Source organism: Ursus americanus, chromosome 8 (genome assembly GCF_024610735.1).
Source record: "Ursus americanus isolate L20-20 chromosome 8, mUrsAme1.1.p, whole genome shotgun sequence".
Taxonomy (NCBI): Eukaryota; Metazoa; Chordata; class Mammalia; order Carnivora; family Ursidae; genus Ursus; species Ursus americanus.
In genome coordinates this window covers 26,595,648-26,618,468 of record NC_142134.1, presented here as the reverse complement: position 1 = coordinate 26,618,468, position 22,821 = coordinate 26,595,648, and the positions used below count along the sequence as shown (strand labels likewise).

General features: G+C 41.8%; 1 protein-coding gene and 1 pseudogene across 4 annotated transcripts in view; one reads left to right on the top strand and one right to left on the bottom strand.

Moving 5' to 3' along the window:
• Positions 1-22,821, top strand: part of MTHFD2L (methylenetetrahydrofolate dehydrogenase (NADP+ dependent) 2 like) — a 124,730-nt gene that overhangs the window by 95,130 nt on the left and 6,779 nt on the right. For all 4 annotated transcript variants that reach the window (XR_006778112.2, XM_045789579.2, XM_087864081.1 and 1 more), the window contains one exon: positions 2,731-2,856. Coding sequence is in view for 3 of the 4 variants with exons in the window: in XM_045789579.2 (XP_045645535.2) it covers positions 2,731-2,856 (126 nt within the window). In the remaining variant the exon portion in view is untranslated. The remainder of the gene's footprint in view (positions 1-2,730; positions 2,857-22,821) is intronic.
• Positions 255-1,024, bottom strand: LOC123787132 (small ribosomal subunit protein eS1 pseudogene; annotated as a pseudogene).

The window sequence follows — 22,821 nt, the reverse complement described above, 5'->3', positions numbered from 1 at the left end:
GCTTCCTTTTCTTTTTTTAAGAAAAGATTTCAGTTTATTAACCATCTATAAAATTCCCATCTAGATCACTACCCTTTCGGAGCTCTTTAGTAACTAAGAGCAATGGATACAATCTGTACACCAGTTCAGAAAAGTTCACATCACCACCAGTTCAGAACATCTGATTCACTAAGCTTAGATTATTTAAAAAGAATGATTAGAAATTAAACACCACAAATAAGATTTTTTATTTGTTACCATTAAACGTCTGAATTTTAAACAGATTCTTGGACTGGTGGCTGACTCATATCCATCAGCTTGTTCAACTTCAGCACTGGTCTCAACCCCAGTCACTCTTCCCGAATGACTACCTTCACCATGAAGCTCCATGAGCTTTCCCAGTTCAAACTTGGGCTTCTTCAGCATTTTTACTTTTCTAACAAAGAAAGACATCATGGAGTGAATAAATAGACTGACAAGGCTTTTCTATGTCTTTTCTGAGGCCGTCTGGAATCAATTTATTGGACACTTCTTTCAAGTCATTTGTCTGCACCTCTCAGGTCATGATTTCCATCTTTTTCTAAATTTGGTGTACCTATTGATGGTGAGCATAAGAGGTCTTCTTTTTTAGTAAAACCAATACAAAATAGACAAAGCAAATAATCATCGAGAGTCTTGACATCAACATGAGCTTTAATCACGGTCTGCCAGTTTTTGACCATGGAGCACACTTTGTCATGGGTAAGATCCATGCCATGGAAATTTTGCCCTGAACATCCTCAGTAATTAACTTGAATTTTCTAAACGCAGTTTCATCATTCTACAGATCAGCAAGGCTCACTTCAAATACACGACGCTTGAAGGCCTCAGATCATATTTTGGTTCTTTGAGTTCTTGTAACTTATGTTTTTTCCAAAATTTCTGGTATTAAACATAGATGGTGCTTTCACATCATATCAATCTTTCTTTGAAAATGGATCAACCACTTTCTTCTTGGCTCCCTTTTGCCTCCTTTCATAAGGTGCTTATTCTTGCCGACTGCCATGGCGCTCCTCAGGGAGCCAAAAAGCTATGTTTTCTTTTTCTATTAGATTCCAAGAAGAAACAGGACTTACGACTATCTTTAGAACAGTACTCAATATCTATGCTAAACCTGATAAAAAGGAAGAAGTTCTATGGGCTAGGATAAGAAAGCAAGAGAAAAAACACATTTCAAACATTGATGCCTCATTGGTTATAGTATTATGTGGCTGAAGAACCTATCAGATAGCTGCATCTATTTTAGCACTGACCATTTCTTTATAGCCTTTAAATTCTTACTTGTACTAAAAATCATATGTCAGGAAGATGACATTTAAGCCATCTGGAATACCTAAATGTGTAATTCAAATATAGAAGAAAGCCTCTAACAACACAACATGTGTATTTTTCTTGCAAGGGAAGCAGTGTGTGAAAATGAGTAAATCACCTCCTAGACATGGTGGTGGTAGAGTAAAGATGGCCACAAAATCTTTGATTTTCCTCTCACTAAAAAGTGGTCTCTGTCCTCTTAAATCCAAGTGGATTCTGTCACTGCTTAGCGGATAGAATATGACAGAAGTAATATTGTGCCAGCTTCGAGGTTCCAGGCTTAAGCTTCTGGCAACTTTTGCTCCCTGTTTCTTGGAACACTCATTCTGGAAGCCAGCTGCCAGGAAGCCCAAGCCACAGGAGAGGCCACACCTGTGTGCTCCAGTTGCTAGCCCCAGCTGAGCTGCAACAACCATGAACAGCAACAACCATGAACAGCAGCTGCAGCCATGTAAGAGTGAGGCATCTTGGACAATCAGCCCAGTCACATCTTGGGATGACTGCAGCCTCAGCCACTGTCGGATTCCAACTATATGAAAGATCCCAAGGAAGATCCATCCACTGAGCTCAGTCAACCCACAGAGCCACGAAATGTAATAATGAAGTGTTGTTTTAAGACTCTAAGGTTGGGGATGGTATCTTAATTATTAATAAAAATAATTGGAACATTAACCATTGTTAGCTGGTACTGCCGTATTTGAAATAAAGTTTGAAAATAGCTATAGAAAGTGAATGGTGACATAAGATCTCTGTAGAGTTACCCTTCAAACTGCAGTGGAGAAATAGTGACTAGAGCTTAGTATATCTTACACCTTTCCAAGTCATATATAAACATAATGAATCAAAGAAACCAAGAAAAAATAAAAAGAAAGCCCAAGATAACACTTCATGTTTAGAGTTGATGTGGTATTACCAGGTGTATGGTACTTTACCATTTACCACAACCCTGAGAATTTGAATTATTATCGTCTCGTTGTTTTCTTTTTCACTCATCCTCCCCCCACCCCACCCCACCCTTCCTTCTCTTTACCTCCAATTTCCAAAGAGTTTTCACTCTGCCAGACGTCAACCCTAGCCTGTTCCGTATCCGTAGTGTCCCCATGTTATTTACAGCGCATGAAGAACAAAAGGGTGCTACTCCACTGGGTGCCCACCTGGAGAAATCTGGTAGCGATCTCGGAGGTGAAAGGGTAAGTCCAGGAAGGGTTTGAGGCACTTAAGTCACCATGTGCTGCCTTTGTTCTGCTTGATTGGAAATGATCAAGTGCAGTGGGTCTCTTCCTAGAAACAGCATATTTTGTACATTTTTTTAAAACCATGACAACAAAACATTAGATCTATCAACCTTTGTTATGCCCAAGGATGAAGTTGAAGTATCTGCCAACTCTGTTTTGCTTTTAGGTATTCCCAAGCTGATCACCTGTGATATGGTTAGAGAAGGCGCTGCCGTAATTGACGTGGGCATCAACTACGTCCATGACCCAGTGACGGGAAAGACAAAACTGGTTGGAGATGTGGACTTCGAAGGTAATGAACTGTATCTCTTTTGATGAGTGAAGACAATGAAAGAGTCTACTTTGCATGTTTTGATGGTAGAAAGAGAGCCTTTGCGTTTGATGCAGGCATTATTAAGTTATTAATCATTACACCTCTTTCCTCTGAGGGAAAAGAGTTTAATCACTCACATATTTCTAACCTTCCTTCCTCCCTCTCTCCCTCCCTCCCTTCCTTCCTTCCACTGTTCCTTCCTTCCCTCCTTTTCTCCTCTCTCTTCTTGGGAGGAACATGTAATTATACCATTAATATTTGGTTTTAAGATTAAATTCCTTATAATGCAGGTATTTAGTGAGAGAATTCGGCTGACCTTCTTACCAGGCATTGTTTTGGTTTTTTGAAGTGTGTCTCTGTACTTCGCCATCCTTGCTATGTATTCAGCCATTCACTCTTAAAGCCAGAAGGCATCTTGGGGCGTGTTTGCTAATCCTAACAATATTTCAGATCTAGAGAGTCACTGGGTTAATTCAAGTCAACATTCTTCACTTGTGTTTTAAAGAGGACGAGGAAGAGGAGCTAGGTTAACATTTTTTTTTTTAAGATTTTATTTATTTATTCGACAGAGATAGAGACAGCCAGCGAGAGAGGGAACACAAGCAGGGGGAGTGGGAGAGGAAGAAGCAGGCTCACAGCGGAGGAGCCTGATGTGGGGCTCGATCCCATCACGCCGGGATCACGCCTGAGCCGAAAGCAGACGCTTGACGGCTGCGTCACCCAGGCGCCCCTAGGTTAGCATGTCTATGGCCATGGAAGGAGATACGGCAGCAAATGTGTAGTAACAAACAATTCTAACTCAATGCCTTATCTCTACGGAGCCCCTCCCTGCGCAGAGAGTTTTGGATGACTCATCCCTAATCCAATTTTCGTTCCAATATCTTGTCAGATACTTAGAAGCATTCAGGTTTTCAGTAGAATCTTGGAATCTTAGATGTCCAATAAGATATGAACTTAGTAAAGATGTTTTCATATTAGAAATATTATATATATTAGATTAACCATCTGGCAAAAAAAGCAAGGCCATGTCAAGAACTTTGTCAGCTATAGTTGTGTCTTTATAGACAAACTGAAAGGAATAACAGATGATGCTCTTTTTTAAAATAATTCCAAATTTTACACTTCCTCTTGGAATCTGGTCATCAGCCGATGATTTACCCAAGTCCTAGCGCGGTATTGAATGAAACCAAACACGCAGGCACCCAAGTGTTCTAGGGTATGGGCCCTATGTTTGTGAGATTCCGGGGTACATCAGGTAGGCAACCTGAACCTGGTGCTAAAAAAAAAAAAAGAAAAGAAAAAAGGAAACCCTGAGGATGCCTGTGCAGCAATACATCGTGCGGACAGGAGGGCGGATAAGAGCAAAGTCGGGTGAGCACACCGCTGCGCGGGCAGGCTGTCAATCCCACGGTCCCTGCCGGGCATGGAACTCCCAGGGAAGAAGCATGGCTCTGCACGTAACCGTGGGTGTCTGTCTGTACATATGTGTGTGTCACGTGTGTGTGCCGAACTCTTTAGGAAGTGACCTCGTTTCTTTATTTCATTTGTCATGTCCAATCCGTAAGGTCAGGTAGCGATACTTTATTTGAATTTCTCAATACAAAAGAATAAGGAAACATTTCATTTTAAAACCTGCCCTTATTTTATTTCTTATCCTTGCACTGTCATTCTGCTTCTTGATAACATTACAGTTTCCGTGCGTTTCTTGCAAAATCACCACACGCTTACGATGCACCCAGATGGCATAGGCAGAACGCAGCTCGAGGCAAGAAAAGCAGAGATTTTTGCAGTTCACAACCTTGACAGTGCTGACAGGGCAAGCTTCCCCGGCAGTTCAACACATCTTTTAAGACCCTTCTCTCATATGATTGTCCATGGGTCTCAAACCATTTCCATGAGTTCTTAGGTGGAGCTAAGAATGTTTCTTTGCTTGTGGGGGTATTCTAAACACATTGAAAAAGTGAGCGTTTTGGTCAGTCACACACAGATACCATCCCTCAGACTGCACCACTCGGCAGAATCTATTAAATTGAATTGCAGTTATGTGTATCTAAACATAAAATGAAATTTTAAAAAAGGAAGTGGTAAAAAGAAACAGATATAAGATAAACAGGAAAGGGCATTGGGTTGGGAGACAGAGAGGTGCTTTTAGACCTAGCACTGTAGCCCAGTAACCTCGCAACCTCTCTGGCCATTGGTGGTGTCGTCAGTTAAATGGCCGCAGAGATGGCAAGGGCTCTTTCCAGCCCTAATGCTTGGTGCGTCTTGGATGTTTAGCTGAGTACTACCAAATGATTACGTAAAAACACAGACACTTGTGGAAGGTCAGGGTTATCTGATCCTGTCGTAAGGCAAGCCCATCTGATGGCTTCTATTACTCCTGCTGCCCCCTGGTTCGTAGACCCAGGACCCTAAGGAAGAGCCAGACTTGGTCACGAAGGCCTTGAGGCGGTGACTCAGCCGCGCAGAGGAGCAGGCAAGTGATAGGTTTTGACATGTCGCTCTTCAGGTTGTTGATCGGGACTTAACCTGAGGTGAGGGATGATCCCTCGCCTGAGCGGGAGGAACTTGAACTCGGGTTATGCCACAGAACTTAGAGGTAGCACTTGGCTGCAAACTGCCATGGGGAAAGTGTGGCTGCTCTGTGAGTACCGGTGAGCGTTTCGCTCTAACGGAACAGCCAGCAGAAACAAACGGATGCCAGTAAAATCAAATGCTAAAATAAATTGTCCTTGCAGAAGTGTTTGGCTCTCTAATAAAGGAAAACAGGATGGCCTTTGGTGGGAACGTTTTTTAAAGAATAATTTCATTAACTGACCCCCTTTGGGAAATAGCAGAAATAGGTAAATAATTGCAAATTCAGTGATTTGTAAAACCAGGAGGCAGTTTCTCTGTTTTCTTTCTAAGAAAATGTGGATGCCTAGTCATCTTTACTATTAGATGTTTGGCCTCGGTTTTGAATCGGACTCCTCATTTATGGGTGATATTTTTTATCAGACACAGCATGAGAGTTCCCTCACCCCTTACAATAGTTCTTGACAAAAGGTAACATAAATCACCCTAAATATTTCTTTTTGATGTTCATGTCAGGGTTTTGTTTTCATTCAGATATGATTTGTTCCGGACCACATCTTCCTTCACCTGCAACGGTTTCTCGTTCTCATCTTTTTCCCTGCTCCTTCTCGGCTTCCTTCTTTCTTCGTTCTCCTCTGGAGCCGAGAATAGAATCCAATAGCCCTTCTTGAGCTGGTGGCCTGGTATGGGGGTCAGGACTCAAGATGGCCTAGAGAGAAAGGAGTGTCCCTCCCTTCACCACTCCTCCAACAATTCCCTGCCGCCTCAGCCATAAAATTGCTAATATTCCTAGAGAGGAGGTGGGCATATCTGGTAGAAAATTATATCGAGGGTAAGGAAGGTGGGAGAAGCTTTCTGACATGGGGACACCCTCTTCTCAGGTCATTTGGAATTATTCATTTGGTAATAATAGTAGTTAGTGTTTGAGAGGCACTTGTCCTCAGCCTTCCACCTGAATTATTCGTGTAATCCTTATGATAGCCCTCGAAGGCTTTGTTATCATCCCTCATTTCACAGGGGCACACAGAGCCTGGGCATCCTCCCTGAGATGACACGTGATGGGGCGCTGTGCTTGTAGCCAGGCACTTGGAATTTCTACGCTGCGTCGTCTCCACTATCCTGTATTTCACTGGGTTAATACTTTCCTTTTGAGACACAAAGTTATTTCTTTTATGTTCCCCCCCAGGATAGGTATAATGGCAAGTTCTAAAAGTGCCCAGACAGCAGTATCCACGTGCGTCCGGCCTCCCTCTAAGTGGTCTGATATGCGCAGATGTGAGTTAGCACGGTTTAGGGAAATAACACCAGCCCTGCGAGAAAGTAGTTCCGATTTCAGTGAGCATGCTATTGTAACTGTAGCCGCCTCAAGTGCGAACTTCTCTGCTAGCTCTTCCATCCACAACTCATGGTGCAACAAAGAATGTGCACTGCGATCTGCGGCTAATGACATCACTTCCTTCAAAGTCCGTTCAAAGTTGGTCGTGGCACACGTCACTCAGTTCAAACGGCAAAGTGTGTAGTTCTGTTGACTCCTTGTTTCCCACTAGCAAACCACGTGACATTTTGCAAAAACAAATCACAGACAAAGGGAGGTGCCCTCAGAGAAATGCGAAGCGCTAATGCCGAAAGTAGGATTTGCAGTAGCTGACAAGGGGATGTCGGGAGCGCCACCACTTGCCTTTTGAGAGATTCTGGAGATGCATCCGGAGGAACTTAGTGACAGTGAACTTACCCATGTGAACAAGGAAAGTGGTTGCTCCTAAAACGAGGGCAGTGTCCCAGAGGAAGTGACACTGGCATAAAACTTCACATTGAAAGAGCTGTCTTTCATGGCATTGAGAAAGGGCAAACACAAAATGTTGGAAGCCATTCCAAGTTTGGAAAGGAATCCGAAATTCACCAAGGCGTAGGAAAGATGCTCCCCCCATATTGTGTGGTATATGAGCAGAAGAACACAAAACACTGTTCAAACTACTCTTGACAAGTGTTTGCAAATAAATAAAATACTATAATTCTCAATGTTTCTAATGTTTTAAATAAATTATGGCATACTAAATACATGCTTTCCTACTATTTTCAATTCCCTATACATCCATAAACCATGGAAAGAGAGTTTTTAATGTTTTGACAAACATTTTTAAAGGCCATTGAACAAACGCAGTAATGTTCTCCGTTGATTATTAAAATGGCTTTGCACATTTCAGCTTGCACAGTGGTTTGTATGGTCTTTTCTGCTACTGTGGAAAATGAGCACTGCCCGTATTTATCTCTGTGTCCAGTGCAATTAGTGGGCAATGAGTCATAGAGTTCAAACTCACATCCAATGCCATGATCACTTCTACTATGTGATTATTCAGTTGTGTTTGCTTAGCACCTTGCCCAGGGAATCCACACTGGTGTTTTTCCTCAATATAGATCCAAGTTAGGTGTTCCCTGCAACTCCTTTCCTCTCTGGGTGCCTTGAGGAGTTAATAGGGCCTTAGAGTTATCACTAAATTGAAATGCTATTTTGGTTTGAATTGATCCTTAATTATAGAATTCAAGGTAGTTCATTATTGCTTCCAGCCTCTGATAAATGCTTACCATTCCCTTCAATTACCTGAACATGCCTCAACCCTCTAATTTAAGGCATTGCAAGAAGAAACAGTATTTAAAAGCATCTGTGATAAAATTATGTTGTATGTCTAAGAATTGTTTTTCCTTACTAACAAGCACACAATAAATTATCTTGAAAAATTTAGATTTGCTATACAGACGAAAAAAACAAACAACAAAAACAATGGGACCTTTGTACTTTCACCTGGTCATTTTCTATTCGTAGCTTTGAAAGAAACTTCATACATTTCTCACAAAGAAGAATGTATCCTCGTAAGGTAGAAACAAGAGATTTTTGTGGCATGAGTTGTAAATCGCTGCTTCTGACTGGAAAGCCGTCTGCAGTCCTGGACAAGCTCATAATTGTACTGCTTTTATGACAGCAATTCGCTGAATGGATCTGGTGAGCCGAACAATCTAATTAATGACTTCCCGGGCTGTTAATTCAGCTGACCTCATTCACATTGGCGAATTCTCAGGCCTCATTTGCACCTCGTCGCTACCACACAGATGTTTCTATAATCCTTTGCAGCTTTTAATAGCTTGGCTTCAGTTTTATGATGAATTCCTCAGGGATTGTGGTGGAATGAAAGGAACTGGAATGTCTTGCTCCTTACCCCCTCCCCTCTCTCCTCCCTGTGTTCCGTCCCCGAGCACGCCTCTCCACTCCTTGGTCTGTACCAAAACAGGGAATAAAATAATGCTGGGAAGAACTGCTGAAAAAGGCAATGAAGAGGTAGGAACAACGTGTAGGCGCTTTTCTCAAAGTCAAAATAGGTGGGGCTAATGTCTAACTAAGAGTGATTCTCTGCGCTGACTTTAAGTCACAGGAATACGTGGAAATTACTGGGATAAGTCTAAAGGTACATTACAGGGTTGATGGAACTGATTTAAATTATAAAAGTAGAGAAGCCGCATTATTTGGAAAAGAATGTCTACTCTGATGCAACCAAAATTTTTTTAACTGTAGTTGCTTCCAGATGTTTCATGTATGCCTATTTTATGTCGTTTGAGGAATATGTGCCCTAGATTTTTATCAGCTATTTTCCATGCTGAAGCCCTGGTTCATTGTTATGTTTAGTGAGTGCATCATAGTTTGCCTCACTGTCTCTTTTGTTAAATGTTGTTTCTCTTTTTCACCCAAGTATTATACTAGAGTATAGGTTAAGCTGCTGTAACAAAGGGAGCCCAAAAGGCATGAACTCCAACAAGGTAGTTCAGCTGTCTCCTACCAACATCTGGAGTTAGACAGCTCTTCCTCCTTCACGGATAACACTGTCATCTGTTTGTATTAGTTTGATAAAACTGCCATAACTAAGTACTAAACACTGTGTGGCTTAAACAACAGAAATTTATTTCTCACAATTCCGGAGGCTAGAAGCCAGAGATCAAAGTGTCACCGGGTTATTTCTCCTTGACCTGAAAATGGCCGACTTCCCCTTGTCTTCACATTGTCTTTTCTCTGTACATGTCTATGTCCAATTTTCCTGCTCTTACAAGGACACTAGCCAGATTGAATGAGGGTCCACCCTCATGGCATCATCTTAATTACCAAATATAGTGACATTCTGAGGTACTGATGGTTAGGACTTCAGCATATGAATTTGGGGGAGACGCAATTCAGCCCACAACACTGTTCCACTTGAGCGTTCTTCTTATCCACACAGTTGAAGTTGAATTGCCTCCTCATCCATGTTTTCTTCCATTGAAAGGTGAAAGAGAGATGAGCACAAATGACTTCCATTTAAGAAGATTGAACTGGAGAATGTATGCATCACTCCCACTAGCATCCTGTTGACCTGAACATAGCCAAATGGCCACTCTACATGGGAGTGAAAAGGGTGTGGAATCCACAGTCTCTAGAGGGGAAGCCATGCTTGGATGTAGAATGATCCATTCTGTACACAAGAACTTGAAAACTGATGTCTTGGAATAGAGAGAGAGAGATTTCTTCATCCAGCCCCCACATACCATTCAATCTACCCTTAATTCATTCAGCTCTGAAAACCTCATTATACAATCTCATTGCTTGCTTTTTAGTCACTTTCAAAGCCTTGATCCACTTATTAACTTTTTCCTGTGGGATCAGTGGATGCCTAATGTCAGTGAAGTCATATCTTGGCTCAGATCTTACAGTATTAACCCTGAACTCTGTAGATAAAATGTATGTAGATTTACAATGTGTAGACAGTACAATCTCATCAAAATGTGTCTTCAGTTCTAACTACACTCATTTTTATTATTCAATCATTGGTAGAGACTAGACACTTTTATTTTTTACTAATTTATTTTTTGAGAGAGAGAGTGTGAGCATATGAGCGGAGTTGGGGGTGGGCGAGCAGAGGAAAAGAGAGAGAATCCCAAGCAGGCTTCATGCCCAGCATGGACCTGACATGGGGCTCAGTCTCACCACCCTGAGATCATGACCTGAGCCGAAATCAAGAATTGGACGCTTACCCAAATGAGCCACCCAGGCGCCTGAAGACTAGACACTTTTTGACAACTTCATGCAATGTTAAAAATTACATCAAGTCCCTTTGTGGTTTCCATTTTTCATGTCATTTTACTGACCTTACTTTTGATCTCTTGATCATTACTGATGTTTTCTGTGTAGCCCTTCAAATTCACTAAGCCATGCTTTTACCGAAAGGCATGTCATGTAGTATATTCAGGAGTTGGAAAAATAACAAGGGGAACGGATCTACATCTCAGCCTTGACTCAGCCACCATCTGCAACCGGTCCTGAATAGGATGGGCATATGAATTACTACCGATTGTGTCCAGACAAGAAAGAGAAACCACACAGTGAGATGTGTCAGGAGAGTGTGGGGTCTGCTTAGGGCCAGCTGCTGGGAGGGGAGCCATCTGGGGTGGTCCCTGAGCTTCCTCCTGCCCCTGCTTGTCTTACTGTGGCACCAACTGACCCCAAGTGACCTGCCTCTTAAGAAAGGGTTCCCAGAGTGTCCAAGGATAGATCAGAGTGGGTGAGGTGAGGATCCCAGATACGTAGAATAACAACAGAGGACAGGCCAGCTTTGACTGAATTGGTCATTTAGCCAAGAAGTGGGCTGGAGGCCTCAGGATGGGAGTCCGCAGTGGACGCAGGGCCCCCAGCCTCAAGAGATGGAGCTATTGCTACTGCCATGAGGCTCTGCTGAAGACCAAAGGCCTGGGTCAGGCACACCCCAGAGAGACTCCAGTAGTGAGGACAGTGGTACTTTTAGGCAGTTAGGTGAGTAAGCTCTGGTCAAGCCTGCAGGAACTAGGGACAAACCTATGAGAAAGCCCCATCTGCTGGTCCTGAGCTCAGGGCCCACACAGACTCTGCACGTCTCCTGGTTCAAGTCTTGAGGTTTTTGTGTGTATGCCCTGCCAGGCATTTCCCAGATGATGAGTGATGTTGAGAATCTTTTCATGTACTAGTTGGCCATTTAGATGTCTTCTTTGGAAAAAAGTCTATGTCTTCTGTCCATTTTTTAATTGGATTTTCTTGTTGTTAATTAGTTGTTTTAATTCTAAAGGTATTTTTTGTAAGGTATTTTGGATAGTAACCCCTTATGTGATATATGATTTGCAAATATTTTCTCCTATTCATTTTGTTGACTGTTTCTTTTGCTGTGCAGAGACTTTTTTTGTTTGATGTAATCCCACTTGTTGATTTTGCTTTTGTTTCTTTAGCTGCTGGTGTCATATCCAAAAAATCATTTCCAAGACCATGTCAAGGAGCTTTCCTCCTGTTTTCTTCTAGAAATTTTATGGTATCGGATTTTAGGTTTAAGTTTTTAATTCATTTGGACTTAATTTTTATAAATAGTCTAAGACAGGGGGTCCAATTTCATTTTTCTATGTGTTGGTATTTGGTTTTCCCAGCACCATTTACTGAAGGCAGTATCCTTTCCCCAATAAGTGTTCTTGGTTCCCTTGTCAAACAATAGTGGACCTTACATGCAGTGGTTTATTTCTGGGCTTTCTACTTTGTTCCATTGGTCTGTGTGTCTGTTTTTTGGCCAGCACAGTAATTAATGTCTTAATTACTATAGCTTTGTAGTATAGTTTGAAATCAGGAAGTGTGATGCCTCTAGCTTTGTTCTTTCTCAGGATTGCTATGACTATTCAGGGTCTTTAATGGTTTCATACAATTTTTTTTTCTATTTCTGTTAAAAGTGAATTTTGGTAGGAATTGCATTCACTCTATAGATGGCTTTGAGTAATATGGACACTTTAACACTATTAATTCTTCCAGTCCATGAACATGGGCTATCATTCCACTTTTCTGTGTGTCCTCTTCAATTTTCTTCATTAAAGTCATATAGCTTCCATCGTAAAGATCCTTCATTTCCTTAGTTAAATTTATTCCTGAGTGTTTTATTGTTTTTGATACTGTTGTGAATGGGATAGTTTTCTTTATTTCTTTTTCATTTATTTCATTGTTAGTGTGTAGAAACAAAACTGATTTCTAAATGTGGATTTTATGATTCAGCAACCTCACTTCTGGATATGTATCCAAAGGAAATGAGAACAGGATATCAAAAAGATATCTGTATAATCATATTTATTGTAGCATTATTCACAATAGCCAAGATATGGAAACAAAAGTATCAGTCAGTGTATGAAGGGGTAAAGAAGATGTGGTATCTATATTCAATTGAATATTTTCAGCCATGAGATAGAAGAAAATCCTGCCATTTGTGACAACATGGATGGACCTTGAGGGCATTATGGTTAATGAGATAAGTCAAACAAAGACAAATGCTGTGTGGTATTATTTATATGTGGAATCTGAAAAAGCTGAACTTGTAGAAGCAGAGTAGAATGGTAGTTACCAGGGGTTGGGGGGGTGGGGGAACAGGGAAGATGTCAAAGGGTACAAATTGGCAACTAGAAAGTGAATAAGTTCTGGAGCTCTAATACACAGCATAGTGATTATGGCCAACAATGTCGTATTATATGTTTCAAAATTGCTAAAAAAACTAGCTCTTAAATATTTTCCCACAAAAAAGAAATTATAATTATGTGGGGAGATAGAGGTGTTAAATAAAGCTGGATGGTAATCATATTGTAATATATAAATATATCATATCACCAGGTTATACATTTTAAGCTTAAGCAATGTTTTATGTAAATTATATCTCAATTAAAGACTTAAAAAAATGCAGTGTGAGGGATCTAGGTTCAAGCTGGGACACAGTAGGTACTGGGGCGTGGGTAGGGTCTTTCCCTCCTAGTGTTTTTGTTTGCTCTCTGTTCATCAATGCTCTGCTTGCTCTTCGGAGCCTCCTGTGGGGTCCTGTGTGCACCCTCCCGTGGATAGGCTGGGAGAGCAATGGGGCCGAGTGCCCTCCTGGAGCTAAGTTTCTACACCCTCTAGGCTGCAGAGGGATGACACAGAACCAACAGCAGTTCGCTGAACTACTGGAAAGAACAATTTTCACGAGAGTCTGTGCTTAAACGTGGAAAGGAATGTGTGGATGGGGAGAGGATGGTCCTAGGGAGGGAGGGAAAGGGAACCCTTAGGCCAACTGCCCTGGACAGTAGGGAGAAGAGATGGCCCAGTTCCTGGGCTAATTCATCCATCTATCTTACAACATGCTCTTCTCTTAAACTATACCAAGTGTGGTCTATACCAGCCTTGCAGGGGTCACAACAGCTGAGCCCATCTCCTGCCAGTGATTTTCTTCCTGGCCCACGATTCCCAGCACTGTAGAGTCAGAGGGGCTTCTCTGGCCCCTCACAACAGCCCTTTGCAAACAGAGTTGAGGAGCACAGTGGAAAGGGAAGGAGCCTCCCTTGGCCCTCTCAGGAATTCCTCGAGGCCAGAGCGAGGCTGAGGCTGGGATGCAGGAGGGTTTGGAGCAGTGGTATGTGACGGGCATCGTGATAGGCACTTGAGGCATGGCAGTGATCTGAAGAGGCAAAGTCCTAAGCCACAGGTAACTTACATCTGGTGGGAGAAGACAGGTAATAAACAAACACATACATATCCATGTGATATGTTAGGCAGTGTTTGCTGTTACAATGATAAAGCAAGATAAGGGAGGTTAGAGAATTATAGAGTAAGGTCGCTTAAAAAGGTTGTTCAGGGAAGGCGCACTGCTCACCTGAACGAAGTGAGGGAGACAACCGTGTGGATATATGGAAGAGGAAGGGTCCACACACACAGAGCAGCAAGTGTGGCGGCCTTGGGGATCAGCACGCTACTGGCTGTCATGAGCTGCCAGAAGGCCGTTGTAATGGGCACAGAGTAAATAAGGGGAAGGAGTGTGGGGAATAAAGTCAAAGAGGCAGCAGCAGGGGTGCCACATCATGGAGGCTGTGGGAAGAAATTTGGATTTCACATGAAGTGCAGTGGAAAGCTATGAGAGGATTTGGGGCAAAGAAATGACATTTGACTTGCATTTTAACAGGATCACTCTGGCTACTGATGGCAAATAGACCTTAGAGAGGTTAGGATATAAATAGGGTACCTGTTAAGAGCTATTGTAATTATCCAAGTAAGAAATTATCCAAGATGGGGTGTGGGCCAGCACGGTAATGGGTGAAGGTGTTAACAGGTGGTTAGATGGTAGATATAATTTAAAGAACAGTTGGAAGGATTGGCTGAATGATTAGATATAAAAGAAAGAGAAGAATCAATTATGACTCTACGAGTTTTCAAATAAGCAAGAGTGCAGTTGCCAGTTCTAGAATCCTTTTGAGATGAATCTGAACAGATGCATTTTACCTAAGTGTGTGTATATAGGGTAGAGAGTGGACAGAGAGAGAGAGAGAGAAGGGGCTCTTTCCAGGTGAGAAATAGCAGATCAAAGGCAAAAAGCTAAAATTGCAAAAGGTCTTTTGTACCCATAGTAGGCTCACCATTGTTGAACAAGGGAAATAAGACAGTGTAAATTGTGCCTCGAGTAGCTGGAGGCTTACCTGGCATTCTTCAAAGCATCTCTACTTGACATGAAATCCCTCCCACAACAAAAGGGACTCTATAATTTGGGACTCTCTCTGGTCAGAATTACTCTTCAAAATTCTAACCCAGTAGTCAAAAGATGAGGACAAAGGGGTGTAGAATTATTATAGAAGCCCAGTACCATTTTCAAGAAACTGCTAGATGTGGAACTCAAACCTGTGGAATGCTTTTAAAGCAGCTTTTAATCTCTATTTTCTCTTCTTTTACTATAGTCACTTCCAGATGGCTTGTGTATGCTCAGTATTTCACTTTTGAAATCTGAGAGTTACCTTGTCACTCCATGCTCTTTGTATATTTTGTCCAATCTTTCTAAAAAGATTATGACTTGCAGTCAGGCTGACTTAGGTTTGAATCCTAGTTCTGTTGCATAAAACAATTATGATCTTAGGCAAATCACTTCACCTCTCTGAGACTTGATTTTATCATCTGAAAAACTGAGATAATAATGGCTATCTTATGAAGTTGTTATGAAGATTAAATGAAATAATCACCTCACATGAGCTAATGAATGTGACTTGCTGAGCACAGTGCCTGGCAGAAGACAGTCTGTGTGTGTGTGTATGTGTGTGTATGTGTGTGTGTATGTGTGTGTGTGTGTATGTGTGTATATGTGTGTATATGTATGTGTGTGTATGTATATGTGTGTGTGTGTGTGTGTGTGTGTGTGTGTGTGTGTGTACACACATGACTCACCTCCCTCTCCATGCTTACTTCAGTACTAATCCAGAAATATGTAACTTTGCATTGCGGTTACCACCCTGTCCCTCATTGCTTTTTTGGCCTCGACTCTCTTCTGCTCTTCACCCAAAACTCCTATGAATCCACTTTAAAGCACTCATGCTTATCCCCACCTTCTCCAGGCTCCTACAGCCGGTCCCGTCTGCCTTGTTCACTTTGCTCTTAATCCTATACTGCCTTCACTTCTCCTCACTTGTGGTCGACTGAACTGTACGCCTCTGTAAGGTGAGCTTCTTGTCCTACATTTCTTCTGTCGCTCCATCCCACAGCAGGTCTCAGCCTTCTTAGTCATACCATGGCTCAGCTGTGTGATCATCCTCGGTACTTATAAATCTCTAATGTGACTCTTACATTACAGAAGTAATTCCTTAAAGTTGCCTTAGTGGGAACAAAAGCTGCCACTCAAGGTAGCATCAAACATATTATTAACCTACAACAATCCAGATCCAGTACTAATACATCCATTGAGTCATTCGTTGATTTACTTAACACATATTTCTCATTCCGCATACCTTCAAAGTACTAGGGATATAGCCGTGCACAAGGGTGAACTTCCTGCTCTCATGGAATTTATATTCTCCAGATTACATGTTAAAGTAAGCTGCTGCTTCTTCTTTTTTAATGCTTCAAGCTTTTATTTAAATTCTAGCTAGTTAACATATAGTGTAATACTAGTTTCAGGAGTAGAATTTAGTGATTCATCACTTACAGGTAACACCCAGTGCTCATCACAAGTGCCCTTCTTAATGTCCATCACCCATTGAGCTCATCCCTCTGCTCACCTCCCCTCCAGCAACCCTCAGTGTGTTCTCTATAGTTAAGAGTCTTTTTTATGGTGTGCCTTCCTCTTTTTTTGTTTTTCTTTTCCCTTTGTTCATCTGCTTTGATTTAAAGTAGCCTTCTTTTGGAGGTGATTTTGGCACTATTTACTCCCAAGTATGTGTTCCACAAGATGGGAAAGTAAGAGTATTGCCAGTTTATAAGGAAATGGTACTATCTTTGAAGTAGATCCCTTATAGAGCACTATTAATCTGTGATATTGTAAAACAAACAAAACGAAAGAAGTTAAAGTGACTCCCCACCATCTCAGTGTTCAGTGTTAATCATTTAGTTCGATGGTGTGTGTCTTAGTTCAGGCTTCTATAACAAATCACCACAGACTGGGCAGCTTCAATAATAAGCATTTATTTCTTATAGTTCTGAATGCTGGAAATCCAAGATCCCAGTGCCAACAATAGTCAGATTCTGATGAGGCCCCTCTTCTGGGTTACAGACAGCTAACTTCTCATTGTATCCTCATATAATGCAAAGAATGAGAGAGCTCTATGGGGTCTCTTTAATAAAAGCATTAATCCCATTCCTGAGGGCTCCACCCTCATGACCTAATAAACTCCCCAAAGCCACACCTCCTAATACCATCACATCCTAGGTTAGCATTTCAACGTACAGATTTTGGAGGGACAAACATTCAGTTCATAATAATATGGCCAATCTGACTCTAAATACCAGTTTTTATGGTAGGTGATTATAAGGTAACCCCAAAGTCCAGCTTTAGGGTAAGGAAGGACCTAACGCTTTAACCCAGAGATGACTTCTTCCAATCATTTTTTTTAAAGATTTTTTTATTTATTTGAGAGAGAGAGGTAGTGAGCAAGAGGGGGAGAGGAAGAGGAAGAGAGACTCTGAAGCCGACTCCATGCTCAGCACAGAGCCTGATGCAGGGCTGGATCTCACGACCCTGAGATCATGACCTGAGCCAAAACCAAGAGTCAGACACTTAACCAACTGAGTCACCCAGGCTCCCCTCTTCCAATCATTTTTTTAAAGCAGATGGGAATTTGCCAAAGTCTCTGTTAGAGAGACTGCTACAAACACCGTGGTCATAGTGCCTCTACAGGTCATTTAGTAAAACAGGTAGTCATGGTCACTATGCGATCCTTATCAGTGAGCCAGCTACCCCCACTGTGGCTCACCTCACACATATTTTGCTCATTGTAAAGTCTAGGTCTTTGAAATCAGGTCAGCTTTAAAGACGTTCTTTGTAGAAGAATGTATTTGGCAATGGAGCAATCTACCTTCACAGAGGAGTTAAAAGTTGAAGCACAGAAAGGACATCCACAGGAACAAGAGAAGGGCCAGTGCCTCTGGAAATCTTGCTGCTTCTTTTACACCTAACGATGAGATTTTCTTTTGTAGTTGTTTCTCAGGGCTCCATACCAAAGTACAAATATCTCTGGAAGGAGATTTTATCTCCTAGTATCTTGTGTTGATGATGGCAGGCTACCATCGACATCGAGGCCGTGCCGAGAGATTGGAGAACACTGCAAACAGCCTATCTAGTTTACAGATTTCTCACTGTATGATAGGAATGTTCAGTGGTTTGAGGAAAAAGGACTGGGGGGAATGAGAGGAGTACGTGATGATTATGTTTCTTCTCTAGAAGTAATGAAAGGGAGATAGTGTTAGTCTTTTTGGTAGAGTACTAGAAAAACACATGGCGGTAATCCTCACTCCCGCCTGCTGAAATGGAAACTGGCACTGGTAGCTGATGCCATCCGTGGTCAGGAAGGAGGTTCCATGGATGGGTCATAGACAGAGTTCACAGAAAGCAATTTCAGGTTTTCACTTGGTGGTTGATTTGCCATTTGGCTCCATTGAACGCGTTCTGAGTGGCATGAGCAGTATCCATGGTATTCACGTCTATGAGGCAGGTAGCTGGATATGTGGAGACTTGATTTAATGTAAGGAGAAAAGTAAAGGGAAAAATAAAAGGCTTAACCACCTTGCACACACAGATAGCACAGTGAATAGGTGAGGGATGCACGTATAAGTGCAACTTACACAGCTAATGAAGCCAGCACAGTCCATCAAGAAATGTGGATCAGAGTTTCACTCTTTTACTCCATTAAGGCATTAATCCTATCTGCCCCGTTACTGCCCCAAAGGGTGCTGAGTTAATGAATGTCCTCATATATGTAGAAATCTTGTAGAAACCCCAGAATCGGGCAACCAGATAAATGCAAGAGGACACATAGTCGATTGCCTTTGGGGTATCTGATTCCTTGTCGCGTTGCAAGAGTTCAGCGGTGAGCCATTCATTCGCCAAGGAGCCCTTTACTCTCTCCGGCTCATCATGCTCTTGACTGTCATTTTTCTGTCAACCATATGAGAAAGTGGAGTGGTTTCCATATGACCTCCTGAGTCATACTATTTCTCCAGTGCTGTGCCAGTCAGGTTTTTCTGGTTCTTATTCACGTACTTCATTTTCCTGAAGCTTGTCTCCCCTTCATTACAGTGGATGTGTTTGAGAGGTCGTGTCTCAATGGCCTGTATTCAGAAGCATGGGAAAATCCTCCAAGCGTTTAATTCAGACAATTACACATGTATACTAGAAGGCTGAAATTCATGTGAGAAAAACAGGAAATTTTCATCTGCCGTTTTGCCACACCTAAGGAATCATTCCTTTTCCTTTTGGGGAGGGAAGTTGGTTTTAAAAATTCGTTGTAGCCTTGTTGCAAGTCTGACATGGGTCGTGGAGTACTTCCTTAGAAGTGGCAGAGAACTGGACAAAATACAAAGAGAAATACAACAATATTACAGGGACTTGAGACATGAGTTCCTCATCCTCCACCCAAAACTACATTTATAAAACACAAATGTTTTCTTTGAGTCTGCCAGAATAGACAACTTCCAAGCCATACCAGCAAAATCAGTTGTTAGGTACATCTGGAAATTCCGTTATTTGGAAACTTTGGAGTAGTAGATACCAGTAGTAGAAATTCACTATTGCCAAAGAATCATTGAGTCTTCCTAACAAAGTATCTTAGGCGAGAGTTTGGATTATTAAGTCCAGACCCTAGGAACCTGGGAATATGAAGTTTCCAGAGGAAATAATGACATAGAACATACCAACCATTGATACCCTCTCATGAAGCATGATGGTTTGCTGGTACCAAAGATTAATGGTCACATATGTTTTCTTTCATTCTCACCTAAGTTGCTAAAAGACATTTTGATGTCTCTTATGTTGCTGTTAGTATCCTTCATGAGTGATCTTTCCACACCTTGTGATCACATGTCACCCCTGGATTTTTTTGAGACACATAGACCGGACACCTCATTTCTTCCATCATCCCTGTCATCACCTCAAATTTTAAACATGAAATAACCTAATAACCTCTGCTCTGTACTTCTTGTTCTAATCCTGATCTTGAAACGTGGTTGTCTTCAAGTAAGAATAATGGAAAAGATATCAAGCCACGCCCATCTGAATTCTTTACTTTAGAAATCAGAAGCTAGTAACCAAAAAAAAAAAAAAAAAAAAAGTAATCATCTACAGAGTGGTAAAAAGGGAACATGACAGATTAGCTTCCAGATTTCAGGGTAAAAAAGACTTTCTTGGGTAGTAATTTCATAACATTCAAGGACCTGGAACTTTGTGAAAATACAACATGAATTTCTCCGTCATTTTCTGAAAATTATTAAGTAGTATACATTTTTCACTCCCAGGTTCTCATTTTGCAAAACTGGCTATTCCTACAGATAGAGATAGCCAAGTTTATTTACAAAAGACTTTCTTAAAAGTGTATTCACCAGGACACTATAACTACAGCTGCCATCACCCAACCTAAATGTCCTGCCCCCTCCCCTGGGGGTCATGTAGCACACGGCCACTCCCCCCTCCATCTTGTTCTATTGTTTTCCTCACGTACTTTGGTCATAATGAACTTCTGTCAGCTCCTGTGTTACCTTGAACTCATTGTCAGATCGAACCTCCTTTGCTTTTACCTTTTCCTCATGTCTGCATTGTATTCTGTCCTTTATCTTAGCCCTCTAACATCCATCAGATCTGAAAGCTTTTCTGGAACTTTGCACATCTTTCTCTGATGCCCATATCTGATTGCTGAGGGCCTTGAGTCGCTCGCACAAGAACCAGAATTTATTACCATCTTAGCACATACCTTATGTTCTCACTTTTTTTTCTCCCTTTCCTCTGCCCCAGATGATGAACTCATTTCATGAGAGAAGTATGCCAACACAAAACAGACAGTTTCCCCATTTGATCTTATCTTGCCCCAGAATACGTATATTTCCCCCCCAAATTTTAGAAATACTTTAACCATTGCTCTTAGGTTAATATCCAGAATTGTTAACATTATCTTCTGGGCTCTACACAAGCAGGACCCTTCCCCTTCATTCCTGCACAGACCTTGTTCCCCCTACCAAGACACTGGCTACTCCCCACCTCTTCATTTCACATGGAAAAGTTGGATTTATCCTTCATGTTTCTGGGCTTGGCCTAGACAAACACCACCGATGTATGCGGGGCTCGGGGAGGGCCTCCTCACATTCACATGTGTGGCACATTCATAGCCCGAGTTCAATTGTCCTTTGGGCGACTATCTTTTCAATATGCACCTCCTAGCTACACTATCAGCTCCAAGGGACAGTGGCTCTGGCTGTCGTCCTCAAGAAACATTTGTGGTGAATCGATCTGAGCCAAACTGGAGCCAGTGTGGGAACAATGAATAAGTTAGGAAAATATGCAAGGGTTAGGAAATAACGCCATACCCGGGTAGAGGGCCAGATCCTAAAAGACCTTAATTGCCACAAGTATAAACAGTTTCTACTTTATCCCGAAGACAGTGAAGATTCATCAGATATTTCAAAGCTGAAGTGATCTAATAATCTGTGTTTGAGAGAATGAATCTGGCGGGAGGTTAGAGATTTCATCTCTAAGCCAAAAAACTGTTATAGTAGATTATTAAAAAAAAAAAAAACAACAACAATAACCCGACTAGGTATTTCTTCTTTCCCCTGTGTGCATCCCTTTGGCAATGTGGCTTTACCATTCTTCTTATCCCAAGTCTTTCAAGGTGAGTTTGACCACGTGACTTGCTTTGACCGATGGGGCATTAGCGACTGTGACTCAAGCATTTGCATGCTGGGGTTTGCCTGGGGCCTGACTGGGAAACCAGAAATCCCCAAGCGAGGTAGCTTAATGAAGCAGTGAATTTCAACCATGTCTTAAACTTCCTCTTCGCTGCTGTTGACACGAATAACCCCCTCCCCCTCACACCACCACTATTAGGAATCTCACTTTAGCAAATGATTCTCAGCAGTGTGCACTAGAATCTTGAGGGGGGGGAGGAGGCCTATGTCGTGTGACTACATTTCTCAGGAGGCTGGTTCCAGCATATGTTACGGCTGCAAATTGAAAATCACTCTGCTAAGTTTCATGGATGGGTGAGTGAACAGTTAACTCAGCCTGGGGAGTTAATGGGCGCCACGAAGGAAGTGACATGTAGCCAGATCTGCGAAGAAGAATAAATATTCATCAGGTGGAAAAGTGCAGGAAAGGTATGTCAAACAAAGAGTAGAATTGCAAAGGCAAGTCTCGCATCCCAAATGGTCATCTCTTTTCATTCTGTACAACTGAACGTGCCCTCTGATATTCTAGGTCATGCTGGCAGAACCCTATCACCCCCAAGGAAACCTACAGAATTCACTTTGCAGTGTCTACAGTTTATAGAGAGGTCATTGAAATAAGTTGTCATGATAATCGTTGCCTTTCCTCAAGATAATCTTTATTCTCAGAAACCTGCTCCAAGCATGACCAAGTCATTTTCCTCTGAATCTCATTCCCCGGAGCAGGTTCCATGCAGATAACAATAGGATCTGTGACCATTGTTTTATCTGCGTTCACAGTCAGTTTCAATAACTCTAGAATCATGTTAACTTCATGATTGAATCTCTTCCTGATTGTGCAATCCCTGTTCACAGTCCTCTCATGAAAATCCTGATATCGATCAAAAGCTAATGCATGTCCCCCACTTTTTGAAAGTTCATGGTGCCGCTTTACTTTTACCAAAAACAACAAAACAAAACAACAAAACAAAACCTACATTAGTATCTGTTTTCTCTAAGTGAAAGAAATCCAATGAGGATTTTCGCTTTTCTGAAAAAAAAAAAAAAAAGAAAGAAACAAAAGGTGCAAAGCAAAAAGCATTCAGCATTTGCTTGGCAGGGAGCATTGGAGAGGCGGTGTGCACCCCGAGCGGAGAGAGGGGCCCCGCTGC